The 17,298-nt window shown below is 37.2% G+C and overlaps 1 protein-coding gene across 1 annotated transcript in view; it reads right to left on the reverse strand.

Moving 5' to 3' along the window:
• The window catches only part of RIT2 (Ras like without CAAX 2), a 180,994-nt gene that overhangs the window by 83,505 nt on the left and 80,191 nt on the right, over positions 1 to 17,298 (reverse strand). Inside the window, exon 4 of the mRNA XM_065861039.2 lies at positions 3,758 to 3,949. Within this exon, the coding sequence (XP_065717111.1) occupies positions 3,758 to 3,949 (192 nt within the window). The remainder of the gene's footprint in view (positions 1 to 3,757; positions 3,950 to 17,298) is intronic.

A 17,298-nucleotide genomic window follows, 5' to 3' on the forward strand; every position in this document is an offset into this window, starting at 1 on the left:
TAAAGTGACAAATCTTACCTGAAGTGGAAGTATCTATTGCACTTCATATCTGCTGGTCCTAAATATTTCTGAAATTCTAAAGACATTAAAAGACATATACAGCCTATCTCTATTAATCTCAGGACTTCAGTATTAAAAAAACCCACTGAAATGAAAATGTTATCTAATGAAGCACTTAGTACTCTACTTTTTACAATAAACAGCTGTTGGATAAAATATATACAATACTTGAATATTTGTTAGAGCAAAGGCTAAAAGTCTAAGAATGAACACAGATGAATGTCTTAACCACTTCTGTTCATTCACTTTGCCAGCAAATCTTTAAATGCAAAATGGAACAAGGTCAGAAAGGACTAGATGCAGCTGCAGCAGGAATGGATGAAGAGGAATGGAGAATGGTGGGAGCCTTGGCACCAGATTGAATATGCATATCAAGATCAAAAGTTATGATACTTTTTTCTCCATAGTTGTTTCACAGTTGTTCCCCCACATTTTTTCAGAGAAAATGTGAAGTGTTTATTATTTTTTATTTAAGAAGTACAGACGAACCCACTTCTTCAGACATTAAAAAAGACAGGCATTCTTAAAGACAACAAAGACTTCATTGAAGCCATCAGAATATTTAAAAAAAAAAAAAAAAATTAAATGCTTTTTGGTGCTGTTTTTTTTCAGTAGTGTATCTCCTAGCACAAGATTTTAATTGCAGATCAGTTTTATTCTTGTAGTCCTGTTGATAGATTTCAGGCAAGTGACATACATCATTAATTGTATTGTGTAGGGGATCACATTTTGAAAAAGAGCTTTGTCTGTCTGAGCTGCTACAGCCTGTCTGATTGTTGTGGAATCGACATTAAATGGAAATGATGCCCAGGAATGCTGAACTTAATGTTATGTTTCCAAATACCATGAATAACATTACAGCAGCTTTAATGAATTTCATAGGACAAAAATGTTGTTAACCAAAGCAACTATATTAGTCCTGGTGCCCTGGCTGAATTTCAATCTGGTTAATTGCATTCTGACACCTACTATTGCTCAGTTCTTTGCATTTGGTATGTTTGTATACCTCACTGTTTTTTTGTGGGTTTTTTTTTTTTTTTTCATTGATACGTTAATGCCGTACACTGTCAGACCATTGTTTTCTGCCACCCCAGTTATCTGGGGTGACACTTTTTACCATCCAAGCACTTTAATGAAGTCACAACTACAGTACATGACCTTGAAAATATTCCTTTCACTCTGCTTTCCCATAATTCATCAAGTTACTTAGATATTGCTTAACCTAATGGATAAGCATAGATATAGCATGTTTCAGTGTTTGTTAAACATAGAGCACAACCTCACTTCCCAGTACTGAAATAATAAGCTGCTAAAATCCAAAAAGCTGGGCACAGAGATGACCTCCCACACATTAGTGATTCACTTAAGGTCTGAGAGGCACTCTGAATAGTATTTCCTTATCACCTCCACTTAACCATGTTTTGCTTTGAATTGTGGAGTGGTCTCTGAGAACATTACCTGAACCATGGGTGAAATTTAAGTGAAGATATGCTTCAGGAGCACAACATTTACACCTCAGCACCAGCTAATCATGGAGACAATGGCCCTGGAGTAGAGCTAGTCCAAAGCTAAAAATCAGTTCCCAAACTGTGGACTTCAGGGTAAAATGGTTTGGGTTTTGTGTTTTGTTTTTGTTTGTTTGTTTATTTGTTTGTGTTTTGTTTGTTTGTTCGTTTGTTTTTAATGCAGTTCTATTCCTGTTGGTTCGTGCTACTTGCTCCTGTAAGCATATTCAAGAGCTTTATTCAAAGGAGTAGATTTGCATTGTGTTATCTTACTAGTCTTTGATATTAGGGTGTCCCATGGCTCAAAGTCCGGATTGCAGAATATTTGAGAAAACCCTTCTGACTTTGCCGTGTTTGTTGACAGCTGTAGAGGGGTTATAGAGGAAAATATTCTGAAGTTCCTGGTTCATTGAAAATTTAAAAAAAATAAAAATAGGACCATGATTTGGAACTGCCTTGATACAAATTCAGGCAAGATCTTCAGTGACAACCTTGTATAGCAGTTTTGTGTGTCTGTCACATCTCAAAGACATAATTTCCAATATAATTCCCAAAAGCCTACCCATACCCTTTAATCTTGGGTACTGCATGTAATATCTAATTCAGGCACCCACACATACTGATTTTCCATTTTCGGAGGCCAGAAAATGTCATCAAGGCACATGTAAAACATTTAAATTGAACACATATTTTTGTACGCATTGACAGTAATTAAAATATAAATGACAAATAATACACAAGATCAGAAAGAGGTAGTGGCAAATATAGCTCTATTTTGAGAACCATCACATCATTTAGTGAATAAAGCGTTCTTGAAAATCTCATCTGTAGGTAAATGTAGGTGATCAATCATATCCCATTTTTGTCAGGGTGAGGTGCAACGTCCAGCAGAAAGTTTGTTCAGCAGAACAACTCAATCCACATCCCTCCCCCAGCTGGTATAGAAGTGCCCTATAGGCTGCACAGATTGTACTGTATGTTGCATTTGGCACTGTTGTTAGAAGTCTCTAGCTGTGTGTCGAACTGCACCTGGATTGTCACCATTAAGGTTTTGTCACAGTCTGATTTATGGGGAAGGTCAATGATTTGGAAACAAATGTGCAGTTTTAAATGTAGATTAGATCTTGATGACTGATTTCAGGCTTAACACTACCTTGGATTTTGTTCAGGTAGAAGAAAGAAGACAAAGAAATGGGGAGAAGAGTGACAGGATAAGTGGAAAAGAGCAGACAGAATCATGTGAGCACAGATGCTAATGAACTGAAAAACCCTATTTTATTTAACTGTTACATATGTCTGCACACAAGTCAGTCATTCGAAAGCAATTGTGATGTGTATAAAGAGCCTTTTAAGATTTCTATATATGGAAATCTTTTTTCCTCCCCCTTTTTGAAGTTTCTGCTTATTATTAAGGATATTTCCCATTCAGCACTGTGTCAAAACCAAGCAATTTCTAAGATACTCTCTCTCTAACTCGCTCCCTTGCACACATACATCAACACAAACAACAAGTAGGAAGCATAAACGAAGTAAAAGGAAAAGAATGAGTGAAGATTACTAAAAACTTTGAGAGAGTCACAGCCAACACCCTCATACTCAAATGAATTTACTGCTTTATGGGTGGCAGTGGCTCAAGTTTTGTATACAGGTCTAAGTGAATTCAGACCTTGCGTGTTCCCTTCTTACCTAAACTCCCTAATAACACAGCCACTGCCTTTTCAGTCAAAGACAATCTTATATATATTTATCCATTTAAAATATATATATATATATTTTTTTTTTTCAGTTTGAGTTTGAGAAATTGTTAAATCTGGTATTTTTATGAAACAAACAAACAAACCAACCAAACACCTGTATGACCTGTATGACTGGTAACTTCCCAAGAAAACAGGTGGTTTGCACCAAAAATCCTGACCCTATCTTCTGTCATGTTGGACAAATATACCATTTCCAACAAAAAAGTGGCATTCCTTTTCAAATAAATACATTGATTGGCATAGTCTACTTTAAGATCCATAACATGAATGAAAAGTACTGCCAAGTTCTTCATTTATTACAAATCCTAGTGTGTGCTCTTTGATTAAATCTCATCTTGTTCTAATAATTCTCAGTAATACTGTACAGCATATGCTACAGAAATCCCTGAGGTAACCAAGGAAAACCACAACGCAAACAGCAGAGAATTTGCTTACTTGTCTGAACTCTTCGAGATCTATTTTGTTTCCCACAAGTACCAAGGGGATGTCATAGGTGTGCCGGACACGATAAATTAGTTCCTTAAACTCAGCAGCTTCTTGAAAGGATTGGCGGTCTGTGATGGAATAGCAGATAATGAAGCCTTCTCCACCTCTCATATATTGGTCCCTCATGGCTGTGAATTCTGCCTGTGGAACAGGAGGAACATGCTCAGTAATTTGGCAAACAAAATTATCCACCTGTAAATAAGGAACTTGCCAAAAACTTCCCCCATTCCCTACATAATTTCACATTGCTTGTTTTACAGTTTTAAATACTGCTTGCTGAAAGTTGTTCATCGTTCTTGGGTCACCATCCTCGGTATTCATCACCACGATTCCTCTTAAGACCTTTTTTTTTTTTTTTAAGAAAAAGATGTTTTGCATCAAAGGAAGCCTGTCCTCTTAGAAAATGAACACATTATGCCAGTGCCTGCATATAGAAAATACTGTTGTATGTTATTTCTAGAACCTTCTGCAGTGCTTCAGTACACATAGATGACTTGCAATTGACTGAAAGCTGACAGGTGTAAAAGAAGAGCTATACGAGTGTCTAGGGATTGCAGACAGGTATAAACTCCTTATTATGTGCTCAATTCAAAAGCTCAATAGTATAAAAAAGATATTAATTGGCTCCCAACTGCTTTGGAATAGTGTCTAGCAAAACAGGAATAGAATCTGCAAGAAGTTCTGCTCTTTCAAAATCTCTCAGAGAAGCTGGGGGTTTCAGTTCAGTGTGGGATAATACCATTAAATGAAAATGAACACTTTCAAATAGTGTGAGAACTGGCCTAATTTTCTTTTCCTGCATTTTCCTCTACTTATGCATGGTTTTATTGTCACAGCAACTCTTCTGGTTATCAGTATGGTTTTTCAGAAGTATTTAACTGCCACATTGTACAAAATTCAAGATTTTGTTTTCAAAAACTAGTCTCAAGCACTGTGGTTTGAGAATATGTTTTAAAGCCAGTTTCTTTTTCAAGTTTGATTGCTCTTCTTGATCACAGCCCAGAATAACCCAACACCATGGCAACAGTCAGTCAGGATCAGAACCCTCCTGACAGAATCAGTTCTCTAGAGATATTAAGATGCAGGAAGGTCTGATAAAGCAAGAAATACACTTATCAACATTGGACTGTTTCTGTGAGCAGCAGGATACAATATCACATACTGTATTTTTCACTGTGTTGAGAATTTAGGTTAGGGTTTTTAAAACAGTTTACATTATAGATATATCCTCAGTTCTTGCTGAACATTGAAGGGAATATATTGCTTATGCTATTTTAAAAGTCTCAACCTTAAATCTCTCCCAATAGTCACTCATGTTGATTGATGATACTTTCTGTGAATAGACTTTCCTGTTGACCATTATCATTTATTCATGATGTATCTTTTACCCAAGGGCTTTCTTATATATCATTCAAAATATTTCACCTGCTGCAGGAAAAAGTTCATAGACTAAGCTCCAAAATAGCAGACTAATAGGCAATTTGAGGGTAAGATTCTGTTTTGAGACTTACTCAGAATTGTAAGGTCTCTAAACTACCACCACTGGCATCCCAGGAGAGTTTATTAACTACTAAGCTACAGTGTAGGGTATATCAGGCCATATTCTATCCTGTTGTCTTGAAACTATATGAGTAAGAAGTAGGGCAGCAGTGGGGAGAAGAATAGAAGATGTCAAACAAAATTCTACACTCTGCTGGTGTGGGAGAGAAAATAAATTGAGATCTGTCTCTGTTCTCAGGTCTTTGCCTGCCATTTGTATTAGCTAGCCACTGGATTAACAAACAAAGTAATACCAAACTGGAGACCATACTCAGGGTCTCCAAGATATGGGCAAGTGTTAATGACTAAACACAGAGACTTACTCCTTCTCCCTTACTCACCCTCAGATCCCAAGTTTTCCTGACACAACTAGGGTCTCTCTGCATCCTCCAATCCCCTGTGCCATGATTGTCCTCTCTTTGCATCAATCAAAAAAAAAAACAAAACTGTTTTTCACCATGATTAGTAAGGCAATCTCATTTGTAGGAGAAGGAACCTCTCAGGCTGAGGAGACAATAGAAACCTTAAGTGGAATGAAACTTGTGGATAAGGCTTCTGAATTCAGGTGTCTGTGTAGCTGCAGGCCACTGAGCTCCTGTAATGGATTATGGTGAGCAAGTCAATGTAATTAATGGACAACAGATTGCCTCTGCTGATGAAAAATTGTTATCTCTTTAATTATCTAATAAACTATTTTTTTTGTTTATCTGTTTCAGAGAGAGATGAACATGTATAGAACTGCATGAAGCCAGTAGCTCCCATGTAGGCAACTAAAAGTAGATGTTTTCATATAGAACCTAAATTTCAGCCCAGATAACCTGTCTTCCTGGTTCAGAGATTTCATAAATCACCTACTATAACATCGCATGATTATTATGCACAGCCTTTTACAAAGAATGAGCTCTGCTTAAATGAGATTATCTACCTATAGGAGGTACTCAGGACCTTGTACCTCTATTTATAGCCATTCATGGCAAAAAGGAATTAGGTCATATATCCCTCTTTAAGTTACTCACAGTAAGGTACTTCCTGCAGCATAGGAACTCAGAGAATCTCTTCCCAAGAAATCTCAATGATTTCTTTGACTCCCAAGAGAATCTGGCTTCCTAATTTTTTACATTGGATTATTGCAAAGAGACAAAGTCCTCAGCTTTTAGACACTGCCACTCTTGAGTCAAAGTCATTTATCTAGTAATTCTGGTTCATAACTGGGCAAAGTTATGACTTTGGGGGTAAGAAAGAATTTCCTTCTGCAATTTTTTATTATGACATGATATTGCTGTTGATGTATTAGACTAAACAGCCAAAATGCTTTAGTGTCATGTTTGCAGTGATCCATTTTCAGAGACATTAATTACTCTTTGTGAGCTGGACTGCAGACATCTCCTTGGTTTTCTGTTGTCATCTCAGTCATTTACATTCTTTCTTTTTTAATGTTGACTTTTACTTCTCAGCTTTTTCCCCTTGTCATGGTTGTTCATTATGGAGTCAAGGACTCCAAGGTCAAACATAGATAAGACTTTTATTTAATTTCAAGAGAAGTGTTCATTTTTCTCTGTTAACCAGGAACCCCAACATAATAATATATACTCAGAAAAAGAACAAATAAAATTTCCAGTAAACATACCATATCCCTCGCTGTAATAATGTATACATATTACATATGCAAGCCAAATGACTAAGATGTAATTAAATCTCTTTGTTCACTTTTTATTTTAATTCCCACTCCAGATTTAGCAGTTTATATCTATCTCTACAGTAAGAACTAAAATTGAAGTTCAGCTGGGTTCAAAGGTAGATGGAGATGGACCTAAAGGTTTTACAGATTTTTCAGTGGTTTTATTTTTATATTTTACCTGGCTCTTACAAAATAAACAACTGTGTACCTGTGCAGTTGGTACACTAATATCTTTTTCAATTGTTTCCTGCCTTAAAAGTAGCTTTTAAAAAAAATATTCAGGAGCAGTACTAGATGTCATTTGCTACTCAATAAGGGGAAAATATGAAACATTACCAAGTCAGTAAATGCCAAAGGGAAGAGACAAAATGAAATCACACCTCCTTAAAAAGGAAATCAATTCTGAGAATTAATGCGAAGATTTGTCATGCTTATAGCACTTTGAAGCTTGATATCAGTCTCTAATACTCTCTTGTGTATTATGACTAAGACTTAACTGAAAAGTATGGTAAGAAATCTTCTGAAACAAAATCACCATTCTTCTTCAAGAGATATTATACTTGAGAACTAGCATCAAATCTGGATAGGAGCAAAATCAAACTTTTCCTAAAGTTGAAAGAAGGCAGAATAATATTTTTATTTTCTTTTTCCATTACAATTGATTACAGAAAAAAAAAAAAAAAAAGATAGTAATCCCCATATGATTTTATGTGACTGTTTGTTGTTAAGGAAAGTTAGCAAGAAAATTTCTCAGTTATTATGTTGTTCATGAATAGATGTCACGTTTGCCTTTTATTAGTTGTCAGGCATCTCACAAGATTTTTTAGAGAAGACAGAATGACCGCACAGTAACAAACACCAGCTTCCTCAGCATGCTCAGATGCATCCAATCCTGTTCTACTGAACTACATATATCCAGCTTAGCTAACTCATCCCTTGTTGATCTTCCTCTGCTAAGGGTAGTGTATCTATTCCTCAGGCTTTCCTGGGAGGCGTTAAGACCTGGGAGGCATAAGAGTACAGCTTGCATGTAAAGATTGGTATAGATAAAGTCCTAAGTGTGTTAATCCTTTGCGTGTTTCTCATCATTAGGCCACTCACTAATTTCAGCAGCTGTCCCACATTATTTTCTGGTCTCTGTGTAGTTGTCAGTGTTCTTGTAGAGACCTATCTCATTGTCTTTTGTATCTTTCGAAAGTTTTAGCTCTGGCAACACACTGGGTTTCATAATCCAATCCATTAATGACTAAGAAATGCTTTCATACTGATCTTTGGGAGACTGTCCCCATTTCCACATTTCATCCTTCTGTATATGTATGCTTTTTCTATAATGTTTTAGGAGAACAGCTTAGCAAAGAAGAAAATATTTAACCTCTGTTTTCTCTCTGTCGTCTTGATTTACACTCTTCTATCCCACTTTTTGTAATGAGCAAGAGAAAGGTTTTCAAAAAAAGCAGTATTTTAATTAGTTTTCAAATTAATACTTTTTTCATAGAAATATAAATTGAACTTGCATGTGGTTTGTTTGTTTGCTTGTGGGTTTTGGTTGTAGTTGTGGTGGGTTTTGTTTTTGTCTTTTTTTCTTTGTTTTGTTGTTTTTGTTTGTTTAATTAAATATTAGGATTTGTTTATGGGTTGCTATCAAACACAACAGTCTGAATCAAATGTACACCTCAGGGCAACTCTGCCCTGCTGACTCCAAGAATCAAGGAAGGTATATCACAAAGTTCACTGATTCTTTACTGTTTCCTAAGTATTTCCTTCTGAACAATGCTGGACAAAGAGCGTTGGGCTAGAAAACCTTCTATCTAACTCAGAATAGAAATTGTTAAGAAGCAATCTCTTCCACATCACCATTTTACACTAGCAGAACTAAAAACTGAAGCCAATTCTCCTGGATCCCCATGTTATGCATTGGTAATAGATGGCCTTGTCAGCCCCAAATGGTAAGAGAAAAAGAGGGGGAAGAAGTATCAAAAAATTAAAAAAAAAAAGAACACAGGCAATGAACATTGGGTCACCATGTCTGCCCTTCATTTTCACTGTCTTGTGATGTGTTTGAGAAGGAAACAGGGTGCAGCAGTTAGAAGTGCCATCCTTCTCCACACTCCTCTGAAGTTTAGTGCTTAGAAATTTAAAGACTCCACACATTTTGATGTCTGTTGTTTTTTTTTTTTTTTTTAGTGTGTGTTGTTTTGTTGGTTTTTTTTTTTTTTTTTTTTTTTTTTTTAATGATCTTGACTTATATGTCTGGAAAAGGTCAGAACCTCCCCAGAGAGGCCAGCCTCACAGTTTGAGATATGCCACTTTCTTTATCTTCTTGTCTTAGGTTCTGCTTGACTTTAGAACCGGGAATCTGCTAACAGATGTTCTTAATCAAAGCTGTCTCCCTGATTACCACAGGGGTCATTCTTATTAGAAAGGGTTTTTTACATTTCTAGTGAACACTGGAGGAGGTGAGGGTAAATTCTTGGAAACAGGAAAGATATTGTTGATCTGTGAAACAAACAAACAAGGGTAAAACTAACAAAAAGAACACAGGAAACTTAGTGAAAAAAAAAAACACAAAACAAAACAAAAAACAAAAAACCCAAGTCTTTTGAATAGCAAATGAGAGAAAGAAAAGAAATGACCACACAAGAACAGAAATATGTGAAAATACATTGCTGAATTTTTGGTTGCAAAAAAAGTTGAGAATTTATTCTATTTAAGGAAAGTTTTTACCAATATGGACAAAGACTACTTTTAGCAGCCAATATTTTTGTTTGTTTGGTTTTTAAAGCGAAAGTACAACCCTGTCTTATCTCTGTTAATAAATTCACTCACTTACAAACATTGCAGTTGGCTTCACTGGGATTACACACAATTCACCCGGCACTGCTTGTCATAAGGTCTGCTTTAGTTTTCTTTTCCCCCCTGAAATATATTTACCACACTAGTGAGAGGTGCTGTGATAATTAATTTTTTTTTATTAATTTTTCAGACCTTTTTTTTTTTTTTTTTTTTTTTTAAGTGGGGGTCAAGGGAACGAATGTAAATAGCTTTTAAAAGCTTATTTGTAAAGGCAAGCAGCAAGAAACCTGCAGCAGTTACATTTAAAATGAGAAAGTATCTAGATAGGAAGTTCAGTGGATACTATGTGTTATAACCCACAGTACACCACTACTAATTTAGATACAAATGATGCAACTTGTTTCACCTGGTTTCTGACACTGAAGAGGTAGTCACCTATTCTAAATCAGGCTTCAAGTCTGTACCTACAGTCAGGAGAGAGGGGTAAATGAACTCCACAGTATAATGCAACCCATTCTCACAGAAGTGTTTAAGATACCAAGGGTGAATTTCCTTCTTACCTCTCTCACTACCTCAAAAGATACTGAGTACCAATGCCAGCCTCTGAAGTCTACAATACCAACCACAGTCCTCAACCAGTCTGTCCTCCACACATTTGGATAATAAAGCTTGTCTTTGTCTTTGTTTTAATCTTTTCACTTAGTTTCTAATAGGTTGTTTTATTTCCAACAGAGTTTGAAAAGTCAAGAGGATGTAATATCTAGTGCTGTCTTGATTTCACCTGGGATATTTTTTTTCCTAGTAACTGTTATAGTGCTGTGTTTTGGATTTAGAATTAGAATAATGTTGATAATGCAGTGATGTTTTAGTTGTTGCTAAGTAGTCAATGACTTTTCAGCTACTCATGCCATGCCGGGTGCACAAGAAGCAGGGAAGGGGCACAGATGGAACAGCTGACCAAAGCTGGACAAAGAGATATTCAATACCGTAAGATGTCATGCTCAGTATACATTTTGGGGGAGGATGGCCAAGGGAAACACTGCTCGGAGACATGTTGAACATCAGTCACTGGGTGGTGGGCAATTGCATTGTGCATCACTCATTTTATATATTATTTTATTATTGTTATTATGACAATCATTACTATAATTGTTTTCATTTTCTATCCTATTAAACTATCTTTATCTTGTCCCACTAGGTTTACCTTATTTCCAGTTGTATCCTTTATCCCGCTAGGGTAGGGCATGACCAAATGGCTGTGTGAGGCATTCAGCTGCCTGCCAGGTTAAATCACAAGTGCCTGAAAACAATGTAGGAATTTTTCCTTTACAGCACTCAACAGTGGGAAATGCAGCATTCCCTCAGGATGGATTAAGTTACACTAAGAGATAAACTTTTTCCATCATGGAAGTCAGTGTTCAAACCTGTTGCCTTTGCTTGCAGGATTCCAGCACACATCAGTTATAGGTTCCCAGCAACAACAGAACAGAAAACAGAAAAGTACTGAACTATGTCAACATCGCTTCACACACTCTTTTTTTCTTACCTCCCATTTCCAGCCATCCTTTGAGAACAGCAACAGCAAAAGCAGTTATATAGCCAAAGATACAAAAAAGTTTGCAGCAGGTGGTACTCAGCCACCTGTGCCATCCTAAACCATCTGCCACATCCCTGGGAGGAAGAGAGCTGAATAATAGCTCAGATAGAGACCAAAGAAAATGCAGTGGGTCTGGCTTAAATACTGGAGGACAGGGACTGATTCTTCTCTGTATCAAGTCTCCACACTGTTCTGGTTGTACATCAAATCTCTCTCTCATAACCCTTTTTGCCTGCTCTAATAATGATCAAGGAGCAGTTCAAAATGGGATTAGTATAAATGAGAATTAGCCCACAAGACTGCAGTGGAAGTGGATTATTATTATAATCAGTCTGTTGATTAATGGTCAGTCAGTGTCTCAGGCCTTATAATTACAGGAAGGAATCATTGCTTCTGTTATAAAACAGCAATATCCCTTTCCTTCTGTGAATTTGTACTGGGGACAAAATGCACATCACCAGTGACAGGAACAGTATAAAGATAACGTAAAAGATGCAGTCTATGTTTCTAGCAGACTAATGTCTTTCTGAACGTAATCTGACAGCATTCTCGGGCAATATTATGAACTCCACATTATACAAAATCTGTAACCTTTTCTTAACTCTGGGACTACACCAGTAAAACCTGAGATAGATACCAAAATTAATCTATAATTTAGAAGACAACCAGCAGCAACAATATCAATCCCACTTAAGTTGGTGTCTATCAATCTGATCACTTCTTCCCCTCTTTAAGCTCATTTACCTGGAATGAGAAACAGGCAGGAAGAAGAAGAATATTCATGACAGATGATATTTGCTGGAAGAGCCAGATATGGCTTTTCATGTTTGTGACAAATACTAGCATTACTTAGCTGTTGATATACAGGCTTTTCTGGAGGTCAGCGTACATTCTGGAAATGGAGGAGGTAAGCTCACCTAGATTGATTGACAGGGGGCACCTCAAGACCTTGTCTATGGGCAGGAAGATGGTCCAAGCTGAGTGAGTCAACTGAATGGATGGTTTGAAACCTAGGAAACATGATTAGACTCGCACTGAATATGAAATGCAAGCATAGTCTTAAATCTCTAATTTTCTCAAAATTTTGACCAAAAACTTTCTGAAATCATTTCCCTCTCCTACCCTTTCCCCACACTTATATTCTTTGATATCAGCCTGCTCCCTCTAGAAAGATGTCTTCAGTCCCTGACAGCAGCTGGTATTACACTAGACCTCAGTTAAAGATCCTTTCTGAAGACTATTGTATCTGCAGGGAAAGAGGTGAATTCCTTCACATGGGTTAATACATCTTTAATCTCTGTCTACTGCAGAGACATTAGGAACCTCTGCAGTCCTGAATAGAAGGAATGAATCAATAAAAAACAAAGACTTTTTTTTCTTAATCTGAGTAACTATATCAGACTGATTCATAAAGACCTCGGTTTCCATTCAGAGGAACCTGAAAACTTGAAATGGTATGTCTAAATCTTCACCCTCTCTGAAAATCATCAGTTTGTGAGGTTAGTTTGATTACTGACTTCTTTAAATCATTGTGGGACAGAATCTGTTTTCATCACTTGTGAATTTATGTCATTTCCCCCACATGGGTTTAAAAATTCAAGTTCCCCCTCTCTTTGGAACTGTAATACTTCACCCCATCATGTCTGATATTGCTCAACAATCACAGATCTTGCAAGATTAAATCTCATGAAAGGCAGCTGTAGATGTCCCATCACATGCTGGATACTGAAGGATCGCTGTTGCACTGCCCTGTTTGTTAGCAGCAGAACATTATTTATGCATTTGCTATTCTGTATTCACATACTGTTCTGCATAATGGCTGGCTTATAAAGTAAGATTGAACCACATCAGCCTCATAGAAAAAAGAAGTAAACAGAAATAAATAAGAATAAATAAATAAATAAATAAAAAGACAAATGAGAACATTTTCAAATAAAATAAGTCAGGACTTCAAAAAAACAGCACCATGCAGTGTCCTTCTTTCTCACTGAGGAACTACTAAATAATCTGTGCTGGCACTCAGTCCTTCCCTCCAGAAGTAGCTTTTCTGCACTGATGCTCCCAATGTTCCCATTCTAATTGCCCTCCTGCCTTCACATGATGATATATACTGTGCTTTTGTTAACTTTATTAATACTGCTATTCTAAAGATGGTTTGCCATATGCAGTAATGAAAATATGCAGTCCATCACCTGAGAGATATCTACTTTTCATTCACTGCAAAATATGGATGAAATCACCATATCAGTTGTTCACAATGCCAGTAAAAATACTTTAGTGATACACTTCTTAACTCAGAGAACTCTCTTTTTCTTTCATACTAATGTTAACGGTTTCTCTCCTAGGGATAAACACCTTAGTAATTTTCTCCTAAATGCAGGCACTGAAGCAATCTTTGTTTTTAAGTACCACTAAAACCCCGAACTACATTTAGTTTATTGTGCACTGTATACTACTTTTCCTCCTTCCTCATTGGTATGCAAGAAAGAATAAAGACAATTTTCACCTTTTATCACAAATGCATCATAAATGGCAAAGGAAAAGAATTAATAGCTCGGTAATTACATTTTTGTAAACAGCAGAGGCAAACAAAAAAAGACAACAACCCACTAGTGAAGAGGTAATGACTGCAGCTGCAAGCAAGGGCTCGCCAGGGATTCAAACAAGCTCTTCTTGGCTTACATGGGGACTGCAGACTTGCCATCTTCCCCAGTGAGACTTGTGCAATCTTGCAGAAGTGAAGCAAGAGATTGTGGAGTCAGACACTTCATTGTTGTGATAAATGACTGCAAATGATATTCTGGTTTGCATATGTATTCTGTCATGATGACTTCTATAATAAGCGTGCTTACCTTAAAAATTCCACAACATAGTTATTCCTCTGCCCTCCCCTGTGCCCTACTCATCACCAGAGATATAATTTGAACTAAGAAAGTGAAGACAGGGAAAAGAAGAAGCAAACAACCTGCAGGGTGGTTTTTTTAGTCTTTTATAGCATTTAATCAATTGTGAGCTCATTTATGTCAGTGAAATTTAGTTCAGTGTTTATCTGAGGGTTGTTCTTCCTGGACACTACGTAAATCATCACCAATATGAATGCAAAATAGCTGTGTTGTAGCTGCACAGATTTTGTGTTCCTTAAAATGTTAAAATATGATATTAACATGTGACACAAAAGGACTAAGTTGTCACGTCTCTGTGACTTACAGATTTCTTGCTGTTTGAAGGAGATCCCAGTGTTCTTTTTTTCTTTGCATCTGCACTAATGATTCTAGTGCAGGTGACGTGGCTAGGTGGCTTTATGTGCATAGAGACAGGCACTGGATTGGCATCCATGCAGCACTGCAACACCACTCTCAGTGACCTTCTGGGATCTTGTGGGAAAGAGACTCAGCTGAAAGTGCAGGAACATGTGTCATCTCAACTGTGACCAGTTCACAAACTGTTTTTAATGTACCTTCACATGAAATGCAGCTATCTTGCACTCAAAGATGTTCAGTGGGACTAATTCTTCTCTAACAATTAAAAAAAAAAGTCCATATTTTTATGGAGTTGATCATCACTTCATACATTCTAGATACACTGAAGATTTCATTCAGATCCATCACTAGGATAGCTAAGCTTTAAAATAAATCAGTAACAGTATAACCAAAGCTAATTCACTTCTGGTGGGGTAAATAATACCCATTGGTAGATGAAATGAAGTTCATTTTTCAGATGCATAACCTCTGTGTCTACCTATAAAATGGGAGTATAGTTTTCATTATTAAGAAAAATAAAAATAAAAATCTGTGAGGACAAAGAGGGAGCTCCAAAACTTTAGTCATGAGGTATATAGGTTAGATCAATAGATCCTGAAAGATGCTGAATAGCTTTTGAGATCTGCTAAGACTGTCCAATACAAGGACACAACTCATCTGCATTCTTGAAAGTTAGTGGAGTCTGACTTTTTCAGCTTGTTCCAAGCTGTTCTCAGGTACTCCACTGTAATTAAGAGAATATCTGATTTCTTACACAGGTACAGCTGATGTAGCTACTGTTAAGCTTTTGGGATTTGTATTTTTAAAATAAAAGTTTGTTCCTTAGGATGGTTTATTTCACATCATCCTGGTGCTCTGATAATGACATGGAACTCCTGTGGCATCAATTTGTTCTTCTCATCCATTAAGTACAATATAAAAGCAGGCACAAAGGTGTGTGCAAACTATGCAGGTTTGATCACATGAAAATAAGAAAAATACATATCTGTTTTTTTGTTTTGTTTTGTTTTGTTTTGTTTTTTAAACCGAAGTGTTCTATATTTTGACTAATTATTCTCTTTAATTTCTACTTTGCTCTTCATTTCCTCTTCTAAAAATCTTCACTGATGCAATAACATTCCTCAGATTATAACGGAGAGGTGACAAGCAGTGGAGTCCAACACTTACAGAGGTTGAACTTTTCTGTTCAATTTTCATGTTTTGGTGGGAAGGAGATGCCACTTCCAGGTTCTGGTACAAAACTACTGGAACTTCAGGTGTGAAAGATGTCTTTTGTTGCAAAGAAAATAAAAGCCTGAAAGGCTTTTCTAACCCCCTCTTCCTACTATGAAAAGACAACAGCTTTAGAAAGTGTCTCCTTGCCAGATATCTCCTAGAGTTTGGCAGTTGAAAGGTCTGGGTGATTCAGGTCTATGTACTACGTGTTCTCTATTATTTATTTATTTATGTATGTATGGAGGCACAACAATGCAATATATAGGTAGAGTATCCAGCAGCTACAGAACAGCATAAAAGACAAATAAGTCTTATTAAATTACAATTCTTTAGGACAATCCACTTTCCCCGAGAAGCATTAATACCCTACTCTGCAAAAGGCCTTTCTCTTGGTCATTTGTTATTGTCAGTTCAAATGGCACCAGGTAGTGCTGCTGCACATAATACAATCACAGAATAATTTTGGTTGGAAGAGACAGTCAAGATCATAGAGTCCAACTATTAACCTAACGCAGGCACTAAACCATGTCCGTAAGAATCTCATCTCCACATATTTTAAACCACTCCAGGGATGGTGACTCAGGCACTTCTCTGGGCAACCTGTACCAATGCCTGAAAATCCTTTCCATGAAGAATTTTTCCCTAATGTACAATCTCAACTTCTCCTGGCACAACTTGAGATCATTTACTCTCATCCTGTCAAATGTTACTTTGGGAAAGACATCAGAACACTCCATGTTACAACCTCCTTTCAGGCAGTTACTGAGACCTAGAAGGTCTCCCCTCAGCCTCCTGCCCTCCAGGCTGAACCCCCCACGTCCTTCAAATACTTCTAATCACACTTGTGCTCCAGAACCGTCACCAGCTCCATTCCCTTCTCTGAACTCACTCCAGCACCTCAAAGGTTTTCTTGTTGTAAGGGCCTAAAACTGATGCCAGGATTCGAGGTGCAACCTCACCAATGCCCAGTACAGGGGGACAATCACTGCCCTGGTCCTGCTCGCCACACTAGTGCTGGTACAAGCCAGGATGCTGTTGTCCTCCTTGACCATCTGAGCACACCACTGACTCATACTCATCTGCTTTTAACCAACATCCCCACATGCTTTTCCCCCAGGTACTTTCCAGCCACTCTTCCCAGAGCCTGCAGCATTGCCAAAGGCTATTGTGATCTGAGTGCAGGACCCGGCACTTGGTCTTGTTGAACCTCATGCAATTGGCCTCAGCCCAACAATCCAGCTGGTCCAGATCTCTCTGTATAGCCTTCCTACCCTCCAGCAGATCAACACTTCCATCCAATTTCATATAATCTGCAAACTTACTAAAGGTGCATTCAATCCCCTTATCCAGATCATTGACAAATATATTAAACAGAACTGGCCTCAATACTGAGCCCTGGGGAACAACC

This window comes from Patagioenas fasciata, chromosome Z (genome assembly GCF_037038585.1).
Source record: "Patagioenas fasciata isolate bPatFas1 chromosome Z, bPatFas1.hap1, whole genome shotgun sequence".
Classification (NCBI taxonomy): domain Eukaryota; kingdom Metazoa; phylum Chordata; class Aves; order Columbiformes; family Columbidae; genus Patagioenas; species Patagioenas fasciata.